We start from the raw sequence: 25,559 nt of genomic DNA on the forward strand, positions 1-25,559 counted from the left end.
ATTTAAGACGTGTAAGAAAATTTTCCACTACTAAGGTTAATAGACTAGAATAGACGAAAGGAGCAGAAATACGGAGTTTGAACTGCTGCAGGTTTCTGGAAAAAAAAAAAAAAAAGGTAAGCATTTTGAAAGAATAACACGTATCTAATTGAACCTTCTTTGGAGTCAGAGAATGTGGACCATCCTTTCTATTTTCCACAGCCTCCTAAGCAAACAGCTTTTGCCAGAATTGAACCAGTCCTGATGGGATTGCCACATATGTATAAGAATTTTTTATCTCAGTGAATACAAAGTAACTTTTCTTATTTATGTATTTAAAAGGAAAATTCTGTAAAAATATTTTCAGACTATTTCATTGTCTGTCAGACTCTGCTAGTATTGTGGGCACTTTTCATTTCATGTTTTGGAAGAAAAGCAAAGGCTTTTAGAAAAAATAAACTCAATCCAAAGAAAAACAACTTCTTTCTTGCTAATAAAATCATCACATAATAACATACAAGCCACAGTAGGCCAATGAGATTAAATTTATCAAATAGAAAACATCATAAAATAAATAAAAATATAGCTATAAGGAGGTTCAGTTTGCTACTTTCTACTCATTCATCATGTCATTTCCGACACAGTCCAGGGAAACATTTTAAAGAACATATTCCTATCTCAAGCCTTTGATGGTTATTGTCTCAAAACAATATGCTTAAAAAAGCTATACATTAAATGCATAATAAGCAGTAATTCTCCTCTTCCAGACTCTATGCAGTTGTCATGCAACGTGCTGAAGTCAGCCTGTAGCTTATAGAACTTCTTATCCCTAATAAAGTCACTGGTTGACGATCTCAGCAAAACAACCCCACCAAATTCAAACATTTTGCATTACATTTATGTTTATAACCGACGTTTTACAGTTAGCTTTTTTGTTGTTGTTTTTCCTAAGCAGCATGGTTAAATTTCCCAAGGGAGGTCACAAAAGATCCAGATGCTGAGGAAACACGCGGGATGAATAAACGCACTACAGGCCAGAGATCCTGTCTGAAAGCGAGATGGCTTGTAGCACTCTCGCAGGGAAGTTGATAAGACAGGCCCAGAGGAAACTGTCCTCAGTTTTCTTATCGCCTCCCTTTAACACTGAGCTACAGAAGTTACATTCAGCATTACAGGGCAATGTAAAAGCAACAACAAAGATAAGAGCATTCTTCTTCTGTTAAACAAATCAATGTATAAAAAAGTGTAAGGAAAACAATATTGCTTTTTTGGAAAGCTTTCTGCGAGGAAAGAAGGTATTTTATGGTACTTTAAACGTAATGAAGAATCTTTTAAAATGCGTTAAATAGCTTCGTTTTTCAGACATGCAAGGTCCGCTGAATTCTGCAGTTGATAACAATTTTAATACAGGCAGGTGCAAATCATGGGCAAAGTGAACGTACAGTTATGAAATGGCCGGACTTGGGTCAAGCCTGACCGCCAGCTGCGTACAAATAGCAGAATTGTATTGGAAAACCAGAAACTTTTGCATCTTCACACATGTGCAAGCACACAAACCTTCTGTAAAACGTTATCAAAGATTTAAAATTATGCAATCAATTGTTTCAAGCCCAGAAAGTAAGGTCATTTATATCTACCTTTAACACAAGTTCTTTGCTAAGTCAGGTCTTCAGTGGTTTTGTGGGGTTTTTTGTTTGGTTTTCTTGAATCATTTCACTTCCTTCTCTGTAGGGAATACAGAATCTCATAGTCTGCATCACAGAAATAAATACTACTTTGCAACTCCGGGAAACAGGTTTACTGTGGCATGTAATTAACTACTGCTAATAAGGAGGAAAACGCATATGGTGGCATCAATTTTACTTTAGAGGGAGAAATGGTATAAATATTTACCACATCCAATCAGTACGATGTGAAAACAATTTCACATAACTTTGCTTTTCTTTGACTCTATTTACCATATCAAATGCATGGTTTAAAATGATTTTCACACATCCAAATAATGAATTTATTGGTGTAGCACTAGGTTTTTCAAAGAATTTGCAAAATGGTTTTGACTATGAATGTCAGACTTTTAGGTACGTGTCCTTTGCCCCTTATATATAAAGGCAATTCAGGTGTTCCCCAGACAAAAATACTTCCTTGAAACAAGTCCTTGAAAGAAAAAAACAAAACTTTTTTTTTAAACTTGCCTTCTCTTTCTTATATAAGTCTGGGTAAACAGTTATAAGACAAGCCTAAATCTGAGATGTTGGTATGGTACCGCTTATACCTGAAACACTATTTAGGATAATAAAAGAGAACTGAAGGTAAATGACAATCCTGCTCTTAATTTGTGATACCGCACTTCACAGAAACGTGTGGGTACAAGAGTACCACCACGGAAACAAGCTAGACCACCGTGAGGAGCAGTAGAGGTTGTCAAGCATTGGGACCAAGGTTGTTCCCCACCCTGTTCCTCTCTCCCAGTCAGCTCCACTAACCTCCCCACCTGCCTTCTCCTTTCCCTCTCTATTTGAGCGTCTCCATCTTTGCTGCTCCCTCATCTCCCAGACCTGCGTTTGCCTTCTCAGATATCCTCTAGTTTGACACTATTGCCTGGGCACCTGGTGGCTCTGAGGATGTGGAGAGGTCTAAGGACCCCCCAGGGCCACAGGCAAGCAGTTAGTCAGTGTAAATCCCCACTTCAGCAGCCACGTCTGTGTACCCAACTGGACCAAACGTGGTTTGCTCTTCAGAAGAAGGTACACCATTATAAACCATCTCGCTCATGGTAAGACCACGTACGGAATACTTATTTGAAATTACCTAATTTGTTGTAAGGCAGATGCTATTTACTTGCTTATTTAAATTTAAATTCTACTACAGAACAAAGATTAAGTGCATTGGTAGGCTAGGCATAGTTAGCTGTTGCTCACATTTAAACTTTGAGGGGTTTTTTTAGGACTGTTTATCAATATAATTTGTCTCAGACTTTAAACGACAAAAGGGAAAACAGATTAAGCAGTAGATGAAATTTATAATTTTGAAATTCTGAAGCAGAATCTTTAGAAATTCATCACAAAAAAGTAAACAAAGATATACTCAAGCCATAACAATGAACCATTCTCACCTTGTACATTTAAAAGAACAATGATTTAAAAAATACAAGATACTTGTATAAAATGATAATGAAAGTTATTGCTGGATTTATTTTTCTTCATCTCATATTCCTATCAGACACACACATATGTTTGTGTTTCATGAACAAAAAACCAATTTTTAAAAAATTATTTTCTAATTTAGTAAAAGTGATGACTTCTAGGACAGTCCAGCCAAACAATGAGAAGACAGTTAACGAAGGAAGGCTAATTTGAAAACAAGTGGTTATGAATGCCTGAAACACATGTAGAACTCAATTTAGCAAAGTACTTAAGAGTACTTCACTGAATTGGGGTTTTAGGACCATAATCAAATCACTGTAATTAAGAGTGGACTCATTCAGAACTAGTAAGTACCTACTTACAAAGGCAGCTATAAAACTAAGGAGCTTGATTGAAATTTTTTATTAATAATTCCTTATTTCTCTCATCATAATACAAAGCAAATTGCAACTTTTAGCAACTCTTTAAGGATACTACACTGCATGGTTTAAGGGACTGAACTCTGACTGAAAGACAGGAGCTCAAATTCTAATCTCAGCAGAGATATTGACAACTTCTATAGCCTTGAGCACATCACTTACCTTCTGTGACTCACTGCTTGTCCATCATATGGCTTTATATCACGTAGAGAGACAGAAAAATATAGATATACATACAGACATGCCACATAATTAATCAGCTAGATTACAAAACACTTTGAAAACATAAGAAGAGTAAATACATACCAAATATGATGAACTCATGTTTCATTTACTACCACTTGTTAAGTTACTGCCACATATTGTTAAAAGTAGATGTAATTTACCAATGCACTGGAGTATTGAAGGAGAAAGCTGTCTTCCCCCCCCCCCCCCCCCCTTCATCTTCCTCTCCCACTTAATCATCACAGCTCTGGTCAGTCCAGAGGCATTGACAATAATAGTTACCAGAACTTAAGAACTAGCTTCTCAATGTTGATTATGCAAAACAAAAAGCAAACAAAACTTCCTACTTACTTCACATGTATCTTCACAGTGAATTGCACCACAGAAAGCAATAGGTTAATGGGCACAGGCAGAAGAATTCCCTCATGCCCTTTAGAAATCCAAGATGAAGTTTACATCCTTCTGGTGAACTGCTATGAGAAGCTTGCGACATTCAGAGCTACGCAGAGAACAGAAATCCCTAAAGTCCTCAGCAAGGCACACCGAAAATGTAAGGTTTCACGGGGTGGGAATGTGGTGGAAGGGGGAAAGGGTAGACGATCTGTAACATGACAGTAACTAGCAGCCAGGAGATGAGCACACACACCATTCGTGCTCTGTGCTGGCAGAAGACCATCCATCCACTGCTTTGATCTTTTATCAGGAAGAATCCAAGCTTCACAAAACAGCCTCACCAGCAACGATAACATGAAATCTGCTTAGTTTCTAGTCTCAAAGCAACAAGCAATGAAATACCACCCGTTCTTGCCCAAACCTAGCAGCCTCTCTCTGATCAGACAGATTTTTAAAAACCTTTCCACCCTATACCAAATGGCTTCTACTCTATTCAGGATTTCTTCAGACCTGAAACACACACACACAAAACAGCACACTGAACCTGCCCTTTCCCACATCTCACATGATTATTTTGGAGGATAGCATTAAGTTTGCCGTTCCCTTTTCTTCATAAATCGAATTTCCTTTAGTTAGGAAAAAGACCAACAGTTAAACCTGACAAAAATATTTCTGACTGCACATAAAGGATATATCAAATTAGGAAATCAGGCAGACACATACAGAATTGCACACAGTCAAGAGATATTTCAGGTATTTGCACGTGCAGTTCTCAGTACGTGGGACTTTGTAATCCACTTCACAATCCATTAACATCATCCATCTAAAGTTCTCAAAGCGTTTTTAATTACATTAGATCATAATTTCCCTAAGAGGCAGATAATATTTTGCATATTTTGGAATTAAGTGCATTCAGAGCAGAACCGATCCTACGTAACTTGGGACCTACATCTGAGCTGGGCACCCCAGTATTCCTTCCTAATCAAGAACTATGTCTATTCAGTGCATGTCAAGGAGTTTAAGGCATAATTCACATGGTCAAACGTAGACATAGCCTTTAGGAGAAGATGTATTTCCCAGACTCTCCAAGGATTAGAAATGAAGGCTACAGCACAGACATCCATATCCACCCACTTCTGTGCACATTCACACCAGACGCGTTGCCTCCGTAACAATGCAGTAAACTCCCTCCCTTCCACACCACAAAACTCTGATCTTTACATCTGTACCTTAACCACCAAATTGTCATAGTTTACTGAACTAGGATCAGGAGAAGGTTGATTTCACTTATGCCAGTGACTTGCCAGATAGCCTTTCCCATTTGTTCACTTCCTCATGCTCATGTTTTCCTTCTCTGCTTCTGTAAATTGTTTTCAGGTGGGCAGCTTAGGATAGGAGGTTCCCTTGCTAAGCATTACTACACAACCTAGCATAATTCAGATCCATTTTGGGGATCACTGCATATTAGCATAATGAAAACAACAAGTAGACAGTAGTACTGAACAATCCTTCTGCCTCGGCCAAAGGAAACAAGCTTTCACACCCAGGCGAGTTTAGAAGCTATAATTTTCCTTTCAATTTTAGCTGAACTATGTGTTGTTTTCGTTAATGCTTGCTGGTAGTAAAATTTAACTGCCTAGATGTATAATATGCCTAGGTTTTACATCTAAATCTATTCCCTTGGTTTGGGTCTTATGATGATCAGAAATAAATGTTCCTGAAAAACCTTGGAATCAACCTTTGCATGCAAAAAAAAAAAAAAAAAGAAAAAGAAAAAAAATCACACAAATCACAGCGCTTATTTTAAATGGCCTACGTTATTCCATCTTTACAATACCATGCATACAATAGAGAGACAGTAGAGAGAGTTAAATACTTCCAGAAGGCAATTTGGACCTCATATTGAGATGAATTACTTTGTAAGTAATTCTAGCTCTAGTCACTTTGAAGATGACTACTTATCTTCATCCTTTATGCTGGGAATAAAAGCACTCTCAATTAGCAGGCTCCAGTCAGGTGACCTGAATCTCCCTCCTCCTCCTTTAACAGGGATTAACTTCTCCCCGTGTTAACAAGGACTTAATGCCCTTCAGCAAAATGTCTGTATGTTCTGTTTTTATCCTGTCCCATTCCCCTCCTCCCCTCTTTTTTTTTTTTTTTTTTTTTTATATACTAGCTAGACTGGCTATTCATTTGGATGGTATAAGCCACAGACCTCTTTTTCCTCTAGAAGCTTCAGTTTTGGTAAAGATGTTTCAGCATATAGCAGGAATTTGGATCCAAGGACCTAAGAAACATTCCATTGCTCAAGCTTATCACAAACACAAAAATTTGCTTTAAGTGTCGACAATCATAGAATCACAGAATGGTTTGGTTTGGAAGGGACATTTAGAGGTCATCTAATCTAAACCCCCTGCAATAAGCACGGACAGTTTCAACTAGATCAGGTTGCTCAGAGCCCTGTCCAACCCGACCTTGAATGTTTCCAGGGATGGTGCATCCACCACCTCTCTGTGCAACCTGTGCCAGTGTTCCACCAAACTCATCATAATAAAAAAAAAATTCTTCCTTAAATCTAGTCTGAATCTATCCTCTTTTAGTTTAAAACAATCGCCACCCCTTGTCCTATCACACCAGGCCCCACTAAGAAGTCTGTTCCCATCTTTCTTATAAGCCCCCTCTAAGTATTGAAAGGCCCCAGAGCCTTCTCTTCCCCAGGCTGAACAACCCCAACTCTCTCAGCCTGTCCTCATAGGAGAGGTGCTCCAGCCCTCTGATCGTCTTTGTGGCCTCCTCTGGACCCACTCCAACAGGTCCATGCCTTTCTTGCATGATGAAGGAGGGCTGCTAATCGAAGGAAAACCAAGACCCATCTGTGAAATATTCTATTATTCAGCTAGAAAGACGAAAAATGTGTTACAGAATCTATGGAATAGGGCAACAGATTTTGGTCACCGGCGGGAAACTAGAAAATTGCTTTATGTGAGCATATAAATACAGATATTAATAAACTAAATACTTTCCACTGCTTTTGTTTATTTAAAAACAAAGTCACCAGACAACTTTTTAGGCTTTGAATCTTCTCTTCCTTGCCTCAGAAAGCAATTTAATAAAAAGCACTGTCCCTGTTATAGTGCCTTGCAAAAAGAAAGCAACCGAAATAGAGGACATTTCTGAGACTGCATTATGGTATTGTCTGTCTTTGGTGTTTTGAGCTCTTTTTGGTGTGGTGAGAAGGAAGTGATTCCTTAGAACTACAGAAATAAAGGCAGTTATCACAGCCCTACATAATTTCAATGCTATATTAACTCTAATAATTTAGCTAACTATAGTGAAATGAAACTTACCTTAAAAATCAAATCCTTTTTCCCATAACGAAGCTCTTTCAGCTGGGCTTGGATCTTTTTTGACTGAAAGTAAGGATAATAAAATCAGGGGTTTGTTATTTTAAATATTTACTTTTAAGATCAGAAAAAAAAAAAAAAACCCAGCAAGTTCTGACAACAGCAAAAACTAGATCAGCTTTAAAATGCAGAAAAATAAATCGAAATCAAAGTCAGTTGCTTTTCCAGGGTAGCATGCCTAAATCAGGCAAACGTATCAAGGAAAACGTAAAATGGCACTCACCTAAAGAACATACCTGAGTTAGTAGTATTGTAAATAACCGTTTGGCTTACACAATACTTTCCACGAAGCACAATTGAAGGCAGCACCTTCAAAGTAAAGAATCTTCTTTTTCTGAGAGGGAAAAAGTTTCCTAAAGTGTCCATAGCTTCCATAGTGGATGAGGGAGTTCCAGACAGTATGCAAATGAACTAGGTTTTTAGTTTGTGACCATATCCTCTAAAATAGGTATAGTCATGCTGGTTTATATCAGTTTAGGATGATATTTATTTTAAATATTGTTAAATTTATTCTTAAAATTATTTTAAGTAATAGCCTATACATTTTTTGTTTATTTAAACTAAATATAATAGAAATGTTGGGGTTCTTTTATCCTACACCCAACTATTTCACCCTTTATCCAAGACTTCTGTCAAAACGATAATTTCTGTTTAATAAAATCCAGTCTCAAACCATATTCAATAACTTTTCTCACGTTAGTTAATACCAAATGTTTAGAACTCCTTGGAATGGATTAGAAGTCTATTCCACGTTTACTGAAACAGCACACCCATAAACATAATACAGATGGTAGTATATCTGTCGTAAATTAGAGCTTTTAGAAAGATTTGATGTCTTTCCAATTGGTGCAGTCAAATTCAGTGACAGACTTTTGGGAAGGATGAATGAATCTAAGGCTAAAATTTTAGAACTTGCTTTAAATATTCAAGAAGCAAAGCCAAATTGGTTATTGTTTTCCGTAAAATCTGAAACAAATAGCCAAGATCTGTTCGGTTCACTTCTTTCTTCTGTAACTGTATCTGCTGTTATTTGATCTGCACAGCAGAAAGTGCAAATTGCCTACACTCGATAGCCCTGTCCTCTGATCTGGGCAATGCAATCGGTAGAGCCATGGAATATATTCCACATCAGCTAAAGCCCAAAGAGAAAAACCTTAACCAACTTTAATTGTTCTAGGAGCTGTGCTTAAGAAACTATACAGTGTCTGTGACATACAGGGTATCCAAAACGACTACGGAGGAATCTAAGAGTTACAATTAAGGTATCACTCACTCATTTGCTAAATCACAAACCTGCGATGAAATTAAGACTTATGGAGCCAAATGTATTCAGTGTGTAATGTATATGACCTGTAATTCTTTTTGATAAAATTTGGTTGTTTTGTGGTTTTTATGCACTTCTAGAGAAAGGACACACAAAATCTTTTAGTGCAGTCAGCCAGATAAGATCATCATTAGACACAGGCTGATAACAATGTCTAAAACACAGCATCTGGGAATATTTCGCTGGCACATGCCCTTTTGCTTCCTGGGAAGCCTGAGGTTTGCACCACTCTGCCTTCCTCTCTCCAGGGCTCTGAATTCCTGGAGAAGAAAAGCCAGCCATAGAAACTGTATAGGATCCCAAGCATGCTCCTGTCTACGCAACTGGCCAACAAGGAGTCACAGGACTCACTAAAACTCTTTGCATACAGCCTGAGAGGGCAGAACGAAGCAGGAACTTCCTGGTAGATGAAGGGTATTTGGTCCAATAACTAAAAGGATATTGATTCCACACAGTTGTCATGCTTGGTGAGCATAGTACTTAATTAAAGAGCAGAAAAAAATACACTGTGTTTCTCTGGCGGACACCAGCTAACTGGCAAAACAACAACAAAAAAGGATGTTCCTGTAGCATCTTTGCTTGTTCTAATTGCACTAACCCACTTAAAAGCCACAAATTTGCCAGGATGATTCATAAAGTCTGAGATTCTAAAGGTTTAAAATACACTCACGATCTGCTGCCTTGAGAGTGAGCTAGTTTATGTTTAGTTTTCTGAAATTCTCTGACAGCAAGGCTTGTCACGCTACACTAAATTTAATTTAATCTTAGGCTTCATCCTTCGATTTAAAGACATTTATGTTGCAAATATTAAAGGAGACATAATCAGTGAAAAGATCTTCAAGTTAATTACCAAACATTCAAGATGTTATGCAGTTAGGAAAAACAAATTTGAAAAAGAGGGGAAAACAGAAAGCTATGTTGCGCACACTGCCAATTTTTTAACCAATAAACAAGGGAAGAAAATATATTTGTATTCATATACTGTGGCATGTTTGAAAGAAACAATGGTGATATAGGAACATAATGCAGATTTTGACAAGCTAGCAAAAAACCAAACAAACCCAAATCGCTATTATTTCCTACCGTTGAGGATTTCTCAGAAACAGTGGTTGCAGCAGATTTGATTTAGGCTAAATAGCTAATATAACTAGAAATCAATACTTTGACTTTGTAAGTTTTGACCTCTAAGTTAAATAGTAGAACCTTTAATGAAGAAAACATGTTCAACCATAATTATGAAAATTTTAGTTAAGAAGAAAAGTGTTATGCTTCTGTTTCATTCCGGCAATGTGCAATGACTTTCACAGAAGATACATATGCAAAAAACCGTGACCAAAATCATGCAAATGAGTAAATCAGATTCATATATAGTAATATCCTCTTTCATGAAAAGTTAAATAGCTAAAGGCACTGCTCGCATGAATGCAGTTACTTGTACATTTATGTATTTGCAAAAAAATAAGGCTTTTGAATCATCAACTGTCTTCGCTAGCTTGCTCTTCAGTAGAGGGGAGATTTCCTTCCCTTTATTTTATTAAGTGACCCTTTTTTCCTTGAAGTAATTAAACATTCTAGGAATCAATAATACTAATAAATCTTTCCTGTCTCTATAAATTATTTTTTAAAAGGAATTTAGCTAGTCCTGTCTTATTCTAGGCATGGAGATCATGGAAAGGAAATCAGTTTTATATATGTTGTAGATGTATAATATACATTTACAGAGCTATATATACTTTTCATAAGCGTGCCCAAAATTTATTTTATTTGTCTAAAACGCAAGTTTGCAGCTTGCTTTCTAATACATTTGAGATGCTGCTAGTGAAGTCACTGAAGTAAGTTGAGAATGCTTTAGGAACACTCACCATACATGCATAGTATGTAATCTATACCAGAACCTCAGTACCAAAGACTTTGACACAAGCTTCTTTTAGGTATGGTAGATTTAGAATAGAGAGGAACTTTACTTACTTCTTCTGCATGAATACCACAAAGCTTGTTTCCTGACAGGAGCTTGTTTTTGAGGCTTTTGTTCTGAAAGAGGAAAAAGAAAAAAATACAATTTTATTACTGAGAGTTACTGAAATATTAAGGGACCCTTTAAATATTTGATCATACTGGGTTTATTTTATACATGGATAACACCTTCAAGTCACCAGCAAAGACACAGATAAGAAGAGAAGATAGAAGTATCATGGCACAATATCCTCTCTTACAGAATTCTAAAAGGCTGTGACTTTGCATTAAAATCTGCTTTCACAGGAACAGGACTGCACATAAAAACCTTCCAAAACACTCTAGCAACTGAAAGCAATTTAGATTGGATACGCTGAGGTAAAAATTAAAGAAAAAACTCTGTAATCCTTACCTGGTGTCAACTGCAAAGCGCAATATAATTTTCAGTGAATCACTATAACAACTGAGTAATAGGGCCAAGATGTCATCACTCTACCTTGATGATCAAATTTGTGGGGTCTTTTTGCTAAATTTCTTAATTTAAAACTGCAAGTACTCAAAAACTTTAGAAGGTTAGCTACCTGATAGCATTTTGCCAAATCAATATGCTTTTTCATGTAGGAGTTTTAAAGGTGTTTCTTCTCATTTTCAGGGAAAATAATAAACCCTGATAAAATGAGTTTTCAATAGCCCGGTTATTCTTTCCGCACTCCTCACTCGTCCCATAATTGAGAGGCAAGAGTAAAGATTTCTCTGCAGTGCGGACATCTTTCAAAACTGTTCAGAAACCTAAGTATTCAATAAGCAGGTCTTCAAGTGCTGGACATAACATGCTTACACCAAAAAGAAATTAAAAGAACATCAAAACCAACTTCTGTGCTAACAAACTGTAAATAAACATGCAGAAACCTACTGCAAAAACATGCAGTAGCCCACCACATTTCAGGAATGTATATTTATTACCAAATAGCGATATCTTTCTTGAATATTGTGTATAAGAACAAATTAGCATTAGATAAGAAATGGTAATTCCATCCAGGACATCAGCTCAAATTGAGATCCACATCCCACTGAAATACTGGAAGCTTTATTGCCAGAATTACAGTCTTGGGAGTCTTTCCTGAAAAAACTTTATTAAAGTGAAGACAAGGAAACTAAAGTTCCATTTGAAATCTCCTTTGCACAATTCCCAAGCAATGAGAACACATGACAACTTGTTTCACATGTTTCACTGTTGCTATCTACCAAGCACCAATACACACTGCTGCAGAAACAATAAATCTTTTCCAGCTGACACGGGCACCCACCGTTCTGTAACGCAACAAAAAGGAATTGGGATGTCACTTTGAACAAGACAACTCAGATTCTGCCTCATAAAATATGATTTGCAAAGGCCTGGGTGTGTGGGGAGGGAGAACAAATATTGTTCTCATAAGTCTCACAGTCAATTACTCTTTGCTCTTGATTTGAAAATGATGATGTAAGCTCATCACAGAGCAGCACCCTATTGTACTAACCACCATAGAAATACAGAACAACACAACTGGCTCTGTCCAAAGGAAATTGGGTAGCAGATACAAGATGAACAAAGATAAACCAAATAGAAACCAAAGAGACGAAGCACATCCAGCACATCTATTGCTCACCAGGGTACATCTAACGAGCTATGTTGTGCTGTGATCAGACAGGACATGTGACTGGTTTCACATACATGATCAGCATTCACCTCTTGGGATGATGGCCAAACAGATGGGCCAAAGGCACTGCTTCATTGGGGAACGGCACTTAATTAACCCAGGAAGTCAAGTCATCATTTTGTTTTGACTAACCAGCTTCATTATCCTCCAGTCCCCCTACAGCCTGACGGTGATTGGTTTAGGTAACAGACTCTATCCATATTTCAGAACCAAAGAACGAATGAGTTGTAATCCTTACGTTTTTACTCATTTATCTGCATTTTGCCAAGTATAATCTACTGTAAGAAATACTTCTATTAATACATTAACATTTTTCAAGTAGCTTCTACACGTGCTGTTTTGAGAAGGCTCTGTAGTAACCCAGTACGTGAAGAACTGAATGCCTACCACCTCGAAAGGATACACATTGCATCAGAGGCACAATGTCCACATTGTGTGCCAAAGTAGTCTGGGGAAAAAAAAAAAATAGTTCAAAACCAAAACTTGACGAAAATATTTTAAGTTAGGGGATGGACTCTGTTTTGGAGATCTATCTCAGTTTAACAGGATTTACCAGTCCTGTCTCATTATCCAGTCTATTAGCAACAAAACAAAAACCAGGGTTACCAGAGTGCAGGCAAATCAGTCATGATTTAATCTGCACTTAATAATGTTTTTAGAAATGAGAGCAAGCATTAAAGGTTACAATTATCAAGACCATAATAGGTAGGAGCTTGTCAGAGGTGGAAGACAACTTCCTGCTTGCAATCTGAGTGATGGTACTTAGCAAATCACATGTCACTGTCAAATACAGCTTTGCATCCCAATTAATTTTCTATAGCAGAATGTGAAGTACATCAGTAAAAACATGTCAAGTATAACACAGTCTGATTTGATCGAGACTTTAAATTAAATGTTGCAAAATAAAGAATACGTAGCTGATCAGACTCTTCAAGTTTGCCAGAAAGGAATTATTCAAAATCAGATCAACTAATCAATGAGATTTTTAGGTTATAAATGCTTGTTGAGCCAGGACAGAAGTTCCGACTTCTATGTCTTCGATAAGGATTCAAGACAATGCTGCTTATTTTCCTATTAAGCATCCTTCAAAGAACAACAAGCAAGAAGTTAAACTAACTAGAATTTTACACAGTTTTTATTTTAAATGTTTTATTTGTTATCAGGTACTTGAATGCAAAAGGTCTTGGACATTTCAAGTTTAAAACCCAATAAAAGTTAAAAGAATGAATTAAGTATCTGTAAACATGTCTTTAATAGCCTCTTTTAAAATTATATAGAATAATGATTTTAATTAGACATGGCATTTTAGATTTAGAGAAAGGACACCATTATATTAAAATTAAATAGGTATTTTAACGTATTTGAACATGTTGGAAAGCTTATAGCCCAAACTGTTAGGTGGAGTGTTCGCATGTAATCATATCATTGAGCCAAGTTACTGTAGTATCTAATTCTTAATTTACTAAATCTTTTAACTTGTTTGCGCCAGTAGTTTTAGTACATCCCTAAATTCAGGTACAGAAAACTGCTGTCAGCAGCTGCTGCGTGCACAGGAACCCTCTTGGCTCTTCCCATGCAGTCGATTCTTACCGTCCCGGTACCTACACTCAAGAATTAATACCACACGTGAGTACAGTCTCTATCAATGTCCTCCAAAACAGTGAGAGCTCTCAATGACAACTGGTCAGATTTGATACATATTCTTCAAAGAGCTTCCATATTGAAAATAAAAAGCTTTCTGCCTCATTCCTAAATAGATTTGTCAGTCAGTCCCTGGGCATTTTTTTGCCTTTCCTCTTATCCTAACATAACATTCGCATATTTTGGTTGAGTTCTGATTTTATTTTCAGTATGTGAGATCAGGCCTAACAGAAGCTGAATTCACTATATGAATATTGACAGTACTCCTATATTTAGGTTGCCAAAGGATCTCCCACTGATATAAAAGCACATAGAAGAAGCTGTAGCATCCCAGCTGCTTTGCCTGTGTGCCTTTGGAACCTGCAAGGAAAAAACCACCCCATGCTTGCTGGCCAGAGGGGGTATATATTCCTTTCTATTCCTAACTTTTGAAAATAATCCCTTCATCTGTCATTTATTCTCCTCAAAGGCCAGTAGCTGGCCAAACTAATCACCAAACATCTGAAGAGACGCACGCCTGTTATTACAAAAGCAGCATTCCTTACCGTGACGGACTGAGCACATCACCTCTCCGTGGAAGGGGAAGAGGGAAGGAAAATACAGACAGAGGATTACCTTCATGTTCTTAGAAAACAATAACCATGGTGCCCAATGGTCCTTTTTTTGCATATTGTTAAAGCATTTTACTTTTATCTCAATAAAATTCAGGTCTATTTCCCTCTATCTCCTCCTCCCCACAATATCATAATATCATAAATACATAATGGGGAAATGGTGTGACAGGGGGTTTTTTAGTATTATTTTTAATTCACATCTCCCTATTAAAACACTTGGACAAAGGCCTAAAAAGAAAAGCACAAACTAAACACTTAAAAGCTCCAAAGAAGCACTTTTACGGCGTCAGTTTTAGTCCCTGCCTTCTCTGCAAAATCATTATATTAAAATCATTAATTACATAGCTACATATTGTATTCCTCATAATATCTTCTCCTCATTTAGCGTATACAATAAACACCTCATGAGGCAAGAATCACGGTACATAGCCATTGTTAAATGTGACAAACTACCCCTTGGTCCAGTGTAAAGGGGTTTATTATGATTGTAAATCTGAAATTATGAGGATTAACATTTATCTGATGTGTCATATATTCTACTTACAGAAGAGTAAAATTATGCCACTGATTGAAGAGACACAAATTGTCAGTTGTCATATCTTAAGATAGGTTATATTGACTTTTGACCACAGAGGTGAGTGCTTTAATACTCTTATATTTATGTTTCATAATTCAAAACGGGCATATTACCACTTTGAAACAGCATCAGGATCTAAACCCAGGATGAACAAACTATATCATGGAGATATCAGTACAAAACAAATTTAGTTTGCCTACTAAGCCTTTGAAAGCATGAGGACACAAACTATGTTCAAGGAAAGAAAATCACTTTCTCTCTCAGAAAATTATTCCCAAAAATCAACTTCAGTTCAGACACTTTATCTGAGGTCTGACAGCAGTTGTATACAAGATAAATTTAGCTCTGCCTCCCCTTGATAAATAGTGCAAATCAAACCATGCTGAGCCTCTGCTCATCACTGGAACATTTCTCTCTTATGGGCATCCTATTAAAAAAAAAAAAAAAATCCCACACCCAAGAATAACAAAAAAAGCTGGACTCTGCTCAGGAGGAGTGTCAGGGCCAATTGCCAAGATGAACTGTTTCCATCTCCTGTGAAACCAAAGCGGTTCACTGCGCCCTTAGGAGGGAAATCAGAAGACAGCAACAGACCAAAATCAAATATCTGGGCTTATCCGATATCACAATGTGTTGGTACCGCTTTTGCTTTGGATATTAGCTTTGTATTTCACAACGATGAAAAATGTTTTATATAGCATGAAACAGTGCAACTGCTTTAATCCCAGCAGGGCTGGCTCAGCCCTTCATCTTTCCGAGACAGATAAATTGAGTTTCCTGCACTGTACTATGGGAGGTTTTTCAGATAACACCTTAAGAACTGCAGTTCTACCTTTCCTTTACAGCCAGTGAAGACATTGTGACTTTTTATAAGAGGAGGAATTTGCCTTGATATTCTTGAGGACGTTTGAGTCTCTTTTGCCCACAGTTTTTCAGTGGTCAAGTGTGTTAGACAGCTGAACAACTCTGCCCCATCAGTGTATTCTAGTACTGATGATGCATACATGAATGGCACATTTTTCAGATTTTTCTGGATCTAAATCATGAAAGCACCACTGTCCTAGCTCTGAATCCTGAGAAAAATCCACTTGAACCACGGCCAGCCTCTCCGTGCCCAGAAATGCCCTCCAACACCTCTCCCTGCGCTGTATTTAGCAGGCACATGCAACACCCGGAAGCTGACAGCCAAACTGGGTAACCCTGGCAAACACGTCACGTTGTTATCTGGACTTTTATTGTCCTCTTTCTTTGTTTGTTGGGTTTTTTTCTGTAACCCATCCCCCTGCCTTATACCCTTACGGTACAGAGAAAGGGACATCAGAGCAAGCTTCCCCAAACTGTAGACGTTTCTTTTCCTTTGCATATCTATCCCTATTAATACTAGAGGCTGCTGGTTTTTCTCCTGAATTTGAGTTAGTCCAGCTGAGCTGAAGGAGTTGATAAGCAACACACAAAAATCTTCTAGTTAAGCGTTTAGCAAGAGTTTTGTACTGGGTGCCACAGGTACAACTGTTTAGAAGCACGCTATTTCCATGAATCCTCAGGCATGCAGGGGAAGTGACAACACAGTCTTCTAGTGAAGTGAGCACAGAGTTTTGCTGTTTAGCTGAGAAGTGCTGTGTCCACAATTTCTTCCCAACGTTAATCTGGAATAACTTGTGCTCCAGGGAAGCACACAGACAAAAGGAGGAGCAGAGTCAGGATATATACCCAGATACATAAGAGGTCTCTCCTGAGACAAGCAGATTTTGTTTGTATACCTTCGTTTTTGTGCACATATGACAATTATGCATAGTGATAGCCTAACTTTATATGAAATTCTCCGCTCTACCAAATAAGCGATTCCTTACGCCTGAGGCACAGTACGTACATCTTGCGTTTGTGCCCTATGTAATCCCACTGTGTAAAACTGAAACGCAAGGCCACTATACTCTATCTGTACTTTATCGGCTATCTAACATTTGCCAGATGACAACACTGGTAACTTCAGGCAACTCCTTCCACACGCACCACTGCTACTTGAGTCCTGCCTTACACGAAGTTTGTTGTGGGTGGCCTCTACTATTGCTGTGCGTCACCTCCAAATCTCCCCGTTAAGGAAGTTTTGTCTGGTTTGCACTAGTGAAACAGCACGAGGCTGTCTGAAGACATAGAATCATAGAATGGTTTGGGTTGGAAGGGACCTTAAAGATCACCTAGTTCCAACCACCCTGCCATGGGCAGGGACACCCTCCACTAGACCACATTGCCCAAAGCCCCATCCAACCTGGCTTTAAACACTTCCAGGGATGGGGCCTCCACAACCTCTCTGGGCAACCTGTTCCAGTGCCTCACTACCCTCATAATCAATAATTTCTTTCTAACATCTAATCTAAATCGACCCTCCTTCAGCTTAAACCCATTACCCCTTGTCCTGTCACTACACTCCCTCTCATCTTTTAGCCATGGCTACAACCATGGTTTTGCTGCATCATAAAACAGTTGCTCTAACAATGGCAGCACAATGTTAAAAGAACCAGAGTAAGGAGATACATAATAATAATATCAATAGTGAAAAGTATACATTTTGACTAATTGGTTTGTGGGGTTTTTTTAATCTCTATCTATCTAAATGTAAACATGAGAAGATAAATCCATATATATATATATAAAGTCATAGCAAGATAACACATTGCAGCATCTTGTATTGGATTCACTACAGACAGTAAATTTTTAATCACATTCCCACCTGATCATGAAAAAAACAACCCCTTGGAAGTTTAACACATGAAGAAATTGTAGCACATGTTGAGATTTGATTCCATCCTCACCATGGAACAGATCAGCATGCAAATGTGAGTCTTCCTGCCGCTCAAAAAGAAACAGCAGCTTAGAGGCAGTTAGAAGTTTCTCTGTATCTAAAAAATGCATTTCACCTGTAGCCTTACAATATTGTTATGCAAACCCAGGGTAACTTGTCTTTGATCTAGCCTTCCTCACGCACGTGCTCTTTTCTCAGAATCTCTTCATATCTTTCAACTTTTTAATGTTTCCACACAGAAAGTCTAAACACTGGTTTCTCCATAAAAGCTCATTCCTACAAAACTTAATGGTTTAAGTGGGATTTATGTCTCTAAAGCACATATTATCACTAGACTGCATTACAAATGATCATTTCATAACCTAACAAGAAGGTTTAATTCACAGGCTAGTTGCCACAAGTATTAGTATTTGCCTACTAGCAATTGCCTAGACAGCTAGTTGCAGACCAAATCCCAGTCATCCGTGGATTTGTAGCTCTCCTTGTGTCTGAGACTTCCTTTAGAACACAAGAGTATCAGAGTAGCATGAGACCATCCTTCCCTGCCCAAGATGAAGTGTTTAAGTGCTCTTCAAAGGCAGTTAGAGTTAAGATGTCCTCCTCCCTTGTTATCCACGGACAAACCATCAGCATTCTGAGCAGGAGGAGAGAACTGCTGCTGTGTTTTAACACTCTTACATTTTTATAGAACGAGTTAAGATGCTGATTTTCCACAGCAGTCTTTTACATTAAAAATGTGTGATGGGATCTAAGGAATTGAGTCACTTTAGGGCTCAATCATTCATGATTGTAATTAGAAATATTGTGCTCTGAATTTGAGAAATTCATAATGCCGCTACTCAGTCACCAGCTATCTGGCAGGCTCTGGGACTAGCTCTTCTTCAGATAAAAAATAGCTGAAAAGCTCTTTAAAAATTCTAATTAGAGACACTAATTTTAGTAATGACTACTACATTTAAACCATATTTAAACTATTTGCACTACATTTAAAGACATGGGGGTTGTTTTTCATCCCTTTCAGCCTGTATTTTGAATTGCGTGTCTCCAAGTCACAATAGGTTTTGCTCTACAGCTCTCATCTCAGGTAAGTTTTATTTCCTGCCCAGTCCTGACAATTAGAATCACTTGGAGAATGAGGCCTGCTCAGACCGCCGCAATTCATTCACAGGGAGTTATCCTCATTCCTTTTCTTTGCCAGGTGGAGTTTAGACTCTTCACTGTGACCTGTAAGCAGCTTGTCTCTCCCTGCTATCACCAATACATGCCAATAAACTAAATCATAGAATCATAGCACATCTCGACTTGGAAGGGATCGATAAGGATCACCGAGTCCAGCTCCGTGCCCCTCGCAGGACTACCTAAACTACATAACTAAGAGCATCCTCCAGATGCTCCTTGACATCTGACAGGCCTGGCGCTGTGACCGCTTCCCTGGGAACCTGTTCCTGTGACCGACCACCCTCTCGGTGAAGAACCTTTTCCCAATGTCCAATCTGAACTTCCCCGATACAGCTTCATTCCATTTCCACAAAATAAAGTAAATGTAAATAATTTTTTTTTTTTTTTTTTTTTAAAAGAGCACTGGAGACAGACCTGTGCTGTAAAAGGGAAATTATAGTACACTGATACTTCTCTAATACTTAGGAATTTGCTTCACTTTCTTAATCCAAGGCTTTTCTTTTTATCTGAAATAACTGAAATTTAGCAACTTTTCACACTTGTTAAAGCATGCACCTGAATATTAACATCCTGCCAGAGTTTGCAAATATGTATCCACAGACAAAAAAAATTTTTTTTTTTAAATAAAGCAAGTTCCTGAATTGCTATAATTGTTTATAATGTTGCGATGCAGTATCAACTGTTGGTACATGCAATCCTTTCTATGCATGTTTTAAATAGTTCAGATTTAAATAGTTCAATGTCTCGTCACTCAGAAACAGTGGATTTTTAAGTAACAGCATTGAATCAGTGTACTGGACCAAGTATTCTTTTTTTTTTTTTTCCCCAGGGTGTTTTTTGCTTCTGTATTGCAAGGGCTCAGGGCCATTTATTTTCCTTATCTCTGAGTAAAGATAGCTCATGATGGGGAAAATGATACACAAAAATATTTATTGCACTGATTTAATTTTCCGCTACACATATCAGCCATTTCAATGGGACTTTGTTATGGGAAAGCAAATGCCATTTCTAATTCTTTCTGTGTCAGATATTCTAATTAAAAACATAGCGGCATATTAAATACAGAATCCCATTTTACAGAATTTATATCTGAAAGGAAGGGTAATTGCCTATGCCAGGCAGGATTATCTAGAGAAGAAACCTGACAACTCTTTGATCTTTCCCTTTGGTAGAGGTGGCCGAGTGCCCCGGGGATGGTTTGTGGGATCAATAAAGCAGAACAGCTAGTTAGGTAGATGTTAGCCTGAAGCTTCTTCTTTTCATTTGTTCGACATTTGTGAACAGAATGGTGAAAAGAAGCTGGTGCTGCTGCAAGCTGCAGGTTAAGCTTAAAAAAAAAAATTCTCAGTGAGAGCTCTATTAAGGCAAGCTGACAGAAATGAAAAGAGCATGCTGAATGTGACCAAATATGTAAATAATAATATAAATATAAAACACATTTCTGACTTTCAAAAACCCGAGCTCCTCTATCACTAGAAGAGTGAAGAGTCACACTGGTTACATTCTGCTCTACAGCTTCACTTTTTCTGCTGTACCAGCAGCAGGGGCTGAAATGCTGCATTAAGCATATTTTAGATCCTTGCAACATTTGCATCCCAGAATTGTCAACATCTGCCCTAAAACGTAAATGGCGTAGTTATGTAAGGAGAAGGGCAGGAAATTACAAAGGAAAACATTTATGCAGCTCTCTGTGGAGTCATATCACTCAGGTTCACTTTAATATTAATAGGTTCTGTCTCCTAAAATCTCTCAGTAGCAGTGCCCTGAGTATTTGTTTTTACAGAACTTTTTGGCCAATCTATGTAACTTTTCAAAGAAGAAGTTTTGCAAGTACAATCTGCAGACATCTAAAATATACATCGGCTGTTTTGAAGAAGCTACTACAATATCTTTCAGTCAGGAAATAGATATCCCTGAGGCAGCTTTACTGGATTGATTCACATATTGAACATATTTCCACCACGCTGTGCTCATTCAATATACTGAGAGATAAGTACCTACATAATAGGTGGTAGATAATAGCTTCTTCGTGCCTCTGTCCTGGTATGGTCTTTCCCCACTTATAGAATACAAAGTGACTTCCAGAAGAATGATAATTTTCATGTTAGGCTATTTCAGCACTCTCTAAAATATTATTTTTAAATCACAAATTCTACACAGGCAGTATGACCAGTGCTACAAAGTTTGGAAGGTGGGACTTTTGTAAGGGCAGAGTTCATATCAGGAGGCAATGCTTCATCTTTGGAATAGATGAAGTAGAAATGAGTTCACATTCTCTTCTATCTTGATAAGCACATCACGGTAGCAATTTACCAGTATAGTAAAACCATATGCCACACCCATTTGTCTCAAAACATCAGAAACTTAACCTAAACACCATCCACTGTCCTACTATATCAGGTGAAGGCAACAACACAAGCCCTACCTATGTTTGAAGCTGGTAGGACATGAGATATCTTCAGCCTTCAAGTAGCCCAGCTGCATTAGCAAGGAGACCGTGTTGTCTATAGGCAGCGTGGAGTAAATCAGTAAATAGCTCATTTAATACAAATATACACACAGGACATTTTGCATAGGCAATTAGGGGCATTCTTACTCTACTGGCATGGAAGTCTAATCAAATCTTCATTAATCTTTAATTATTTCCTAAAAGTCATTCAGTAAGATGAAGAGAAATCAGGAGTAGGATGTAATTCAGAGGACCTGACACATTTTTTTAGCATTTAACAATATTTCTGCAGGAATCATTGGCCTACCCGTGACAGAATTTTTAATGCCAGAATCCCTCCTCTTGAGAAGAGAGGAGGAAAGGAGCATATCCTAAGCTTAAACTGAGCTATTTTTCCATGTTACTGAAAAGTGCTTCCCCCTATTTAAGTTCAGCACAGCAACAAAAGATACAGATATTTCATGTTGGGTCACTAAGGATTCTTATGGGGGGGGGGGGGGGGGGGGGGCAAGACTCTGAGTACAGCTTAAACTTCTTTGGTTTCTGAGAGTAAATAACATATCTATAAACTAACTATTTTCAGAAAAAATAAAACCCAATAAATACTATTTCAGTGAAAAACCACATTGAAGACTATATTTCTTAGTACTTATAAAAGAGTCTAATCAATCAAGAGGACATGGAACATCCTTTCTCTAAGAACACCTGGAATACAAGGTGATTTGCTTGGTCATCTGCTAATGAATTCATATTCCTGAGATGACTATCTCCTTTTCATTAATGCTGCCATGAATACGGACTTGAGTGAATATCTGAAGGGAGGGTCTCAGTGACACTTGGGGTCATGTCCTAAAACGGTAACAATTTAATATTCCAAAATACACATTTTCTTAGGACAACTCTAATAGAACAGCCACTTTTAGAACTATTTTTTGTGATAATGCAAAGTTCTTTGAAATTATTCCCACAAAACGTATTACATTTTTTTCATGTTGACGGATCAATTCAGTATTGATGTTCAGCAAAAGTCAAAGGGAATTTGTTCATCATTTACCTCAGATAATATACAATGAAATGATTGAGGTTGTACTGTGTAACTGTGAAATTATACAGATCGTAATTCTGACATATTAAAAGGTATCAAAGCACATGTGGTGTTTTCCACTCTGAAACTCTGCCCAATAGGCTATAACATTTGGCAACGACACATCTCTATAATTTGGCAAATGGTGAACTGTGCCTACAAAAGAAAGCACGTGCTTCCTTTTTCAGAAAAATCTATTGTTAGTACTTTGCTATATCTTTCAATATACACTGAAAAGAAGGCAGTATTCAACAGACGTCTTTTCCTCTGTAACCAGACTGTCAGTCTTTACCATTATCTCCTGGCATCCTGTTTTTGTGCACATTCCAAATGTCATCTATTATTGATAATGTTCTCTGAACAGCTGCATTGATGTGCAAGCTGCAAAAAGTAATTTGCCTTAAAGTACTGGGGCCATTTACTGTATTTAAATGTCAAAAATATATTCCATAATTCTTGATTAACCTCATGTTTTGTTCCATATCGTTTCTGCAACAAAACAAGTTTCAGATTGCTTGATAACAAAACTTCCTCTAAACCTATTTTCATAGATTACGTCATAATCCATTCAGTTCAAGTTACTATTTGCATTAGATGTCAGAACCTCAGCCATGAGTCTAGCTATTCTGCAATGCTTAGCACATTGAATAGGCATCCCTAAACCAGCATCTTGCCTTTGCCACACTTTCACCTTCCAAAAGCAGAGGAGAAATGGCAGAATATATTTAATTCTGATCTATTTTAACTGTCCTTTGATCATCTTTGATGCGTCCTACTAAGAGCAAAAACCTTAAAGTTTTAGAGACATTTCCAAAATAAAAATACAATGTTTCTGCCAGCCTACTAGACTAGCTTTATTTCAGTGACGTTAAGTGTCAATGTACAGATTGCATTTCGTAAATAGTAATGTGTGTAGTTACGCTGCAAATGGTGTAATAAAGACAAATGATGAAATAGAAGAAGGAACAAGCTTGTGATATCAATGATAAACTGTATGCCTTCAACTCCATACACACACACAGGAGAGGCTAGATGGGAAAAGCTTTGCCGGTCTTAACCTCACAGACCATGTGTTAGTCATCTGACAGATACAAAGTTCCGTACAGGCAAAACATGTCAAGACAAAACATGTTTTTAAATAGAAAGCAAACACACCCACGAATAATCTGAAGTTGAATCTGCAATCTTGCAATTACATAGTTATGTTGTACAGGTTATATAAATCACACGTCATTTCTACGCTATAATTTCAACAACAGAAGACTCAGATATTTCGCACGGGAGCCACCACTTAGTCAAATGGACTGCTGAACATTCCCAGACACTTTATCTACCCATGACGGCCCATATAGGCAGCTGCTCGTGGTGGCCATGAAAAGGAGTCTAGACTTTCCCCTGAGAATACCGTTAGTCACGTCCCCCCCCCGGCCCTGGCTTCATATCTCCAAATGAAAGCCATTTGGAAAGCATGGCAAAACCTAATAACAGAGAACAGAACATGCATGTCGATGGCAATTGTGGGATTTACTGAGTGCTCACCTCCTGACGACAGCCAGTATCTGTAAAGTAGGACTAAGGAATCATTCCTTCTACGTCAGGGAGCAATGAAAAGACCTTGCTTTCAAGGCCTGACTTTGAAAGCGGTGTTAGCAAAGCATTTAAAAATCTTCTCTGAAGAAGTTTGAAAGGAACTGCGTTATTTTACATCTGTCCTTGAATGGCATCACAATTTACAATATTTAGCACACAAAGCATACTTTGGTAAAAAATGCAGTCATTAAAACGATGCTATTCTCTCTCTTACCTTCCAGGCTAGACCCTGCTCTGTCTTTTAAGCACAGGAGAGCGGTTTACAGATACAAGCTTTCTACAAGTCTGTTGTTTCTTACTTTAATAATTTCAAAAAAAAAAAAAAAAAATCAGTATCAACCGTCAATACGTTACCACTCAAAATTGTATTTAACTCAATAGTTTGATAGATGGTATTTACAAAATCTGTTTGGCTGTGTTTTCTGTGGCTTCAGTGCAGTCTATGTACGTTGGCAAGGTATTTTTAGGAGTAGAAACATGCTTTATGAGAAACAGAGACTTGCCATTTTCTAGATTTATGATTTTTGTCATTTGCTGCATAGAACATAGGCATATGAATCATAATAGTAATTATTGTGATATTGATTCAACGAAACCTTCACAGGACCTTTCATGCTAAAAACAGAACCGAAAAAAAAAAAAAAATCTGTGAAGGAAGAGAGATTGCTCTTCACTTCTCCCATCTCTCAACACCAAAGCCATTAAAATATTCAGAGGACTATGAATGTACATAAGGAACGTTTATGTTCCTGCTTGAGATTATCATGATGCAAAATATTTTGCTGAATGTGCTAACTGATGCATAAAATCACATCAGAATTAATGCCTAGCTGCACTTTCTCCAGATTCCTTCAGGATTCAGAACTAAGATAGGAAAGCACTACATACTGATGGATTGGAAAAATTGAAAGTTTATGCATCTAGAGAACTATCCAACTGCTTTAAAAACCTCATTTGGTTGGGACTGAAATATTGCACATCCCAAAATAAAAAAGAGGAAGGCAAATCTATCCTACGTAAGACCAGAAGAGACTCAGCCAGGCATTCTGTCCTTTGAGGACTGCATCAGTATGTGCAATGTCGGTCCT

The 25,559-nt window shown here is 37.7% G+C and overlaps 1 protein-coding gene across 1 annotated transcript in view; it reads right to left on the reverse strand.

Annotated features, from left to right (window-relative positions):
- The window catches only part of LOC104633488 (leucine zipper protein 2), a 204,193-nt gene that overhangs the window by 57,787 nt on the left and 120,847 nt on the right, over positions 1-25,559 (reverse strand). The window contains exons 6-7 of the mRNA XM_075755336.1: positions 10,856-10,918; positions 7,507-7,569 (exon numbers count right to left, since the gene is read on the reverse strand). Of these exons, the coding sequence (XP_075611451.1) occupies positions 7,507-7,569; positions 10,856-10,918 (126 nt within the window). The remainder of the gene's footprint in view (positions 1-7,506; positions 7,570-10,855; positions 10,919-25,559) is intronic.

This window comes from Balearica regulorum, chromosome 5 (assembly GCF_011004875.1).
Source record: "Balearica regulorum gibbericeps isolate bBalReg1 chromosome 5, bBalReg1.pri, whole genome shotgun sequence".
NCBI classification, from domain to species: domain Eukaryota; kingdom Metazoa; phylum Chordata; class Aves; order Gruiformes; family Gruidae; genus Balearica; species Balearica regulorum.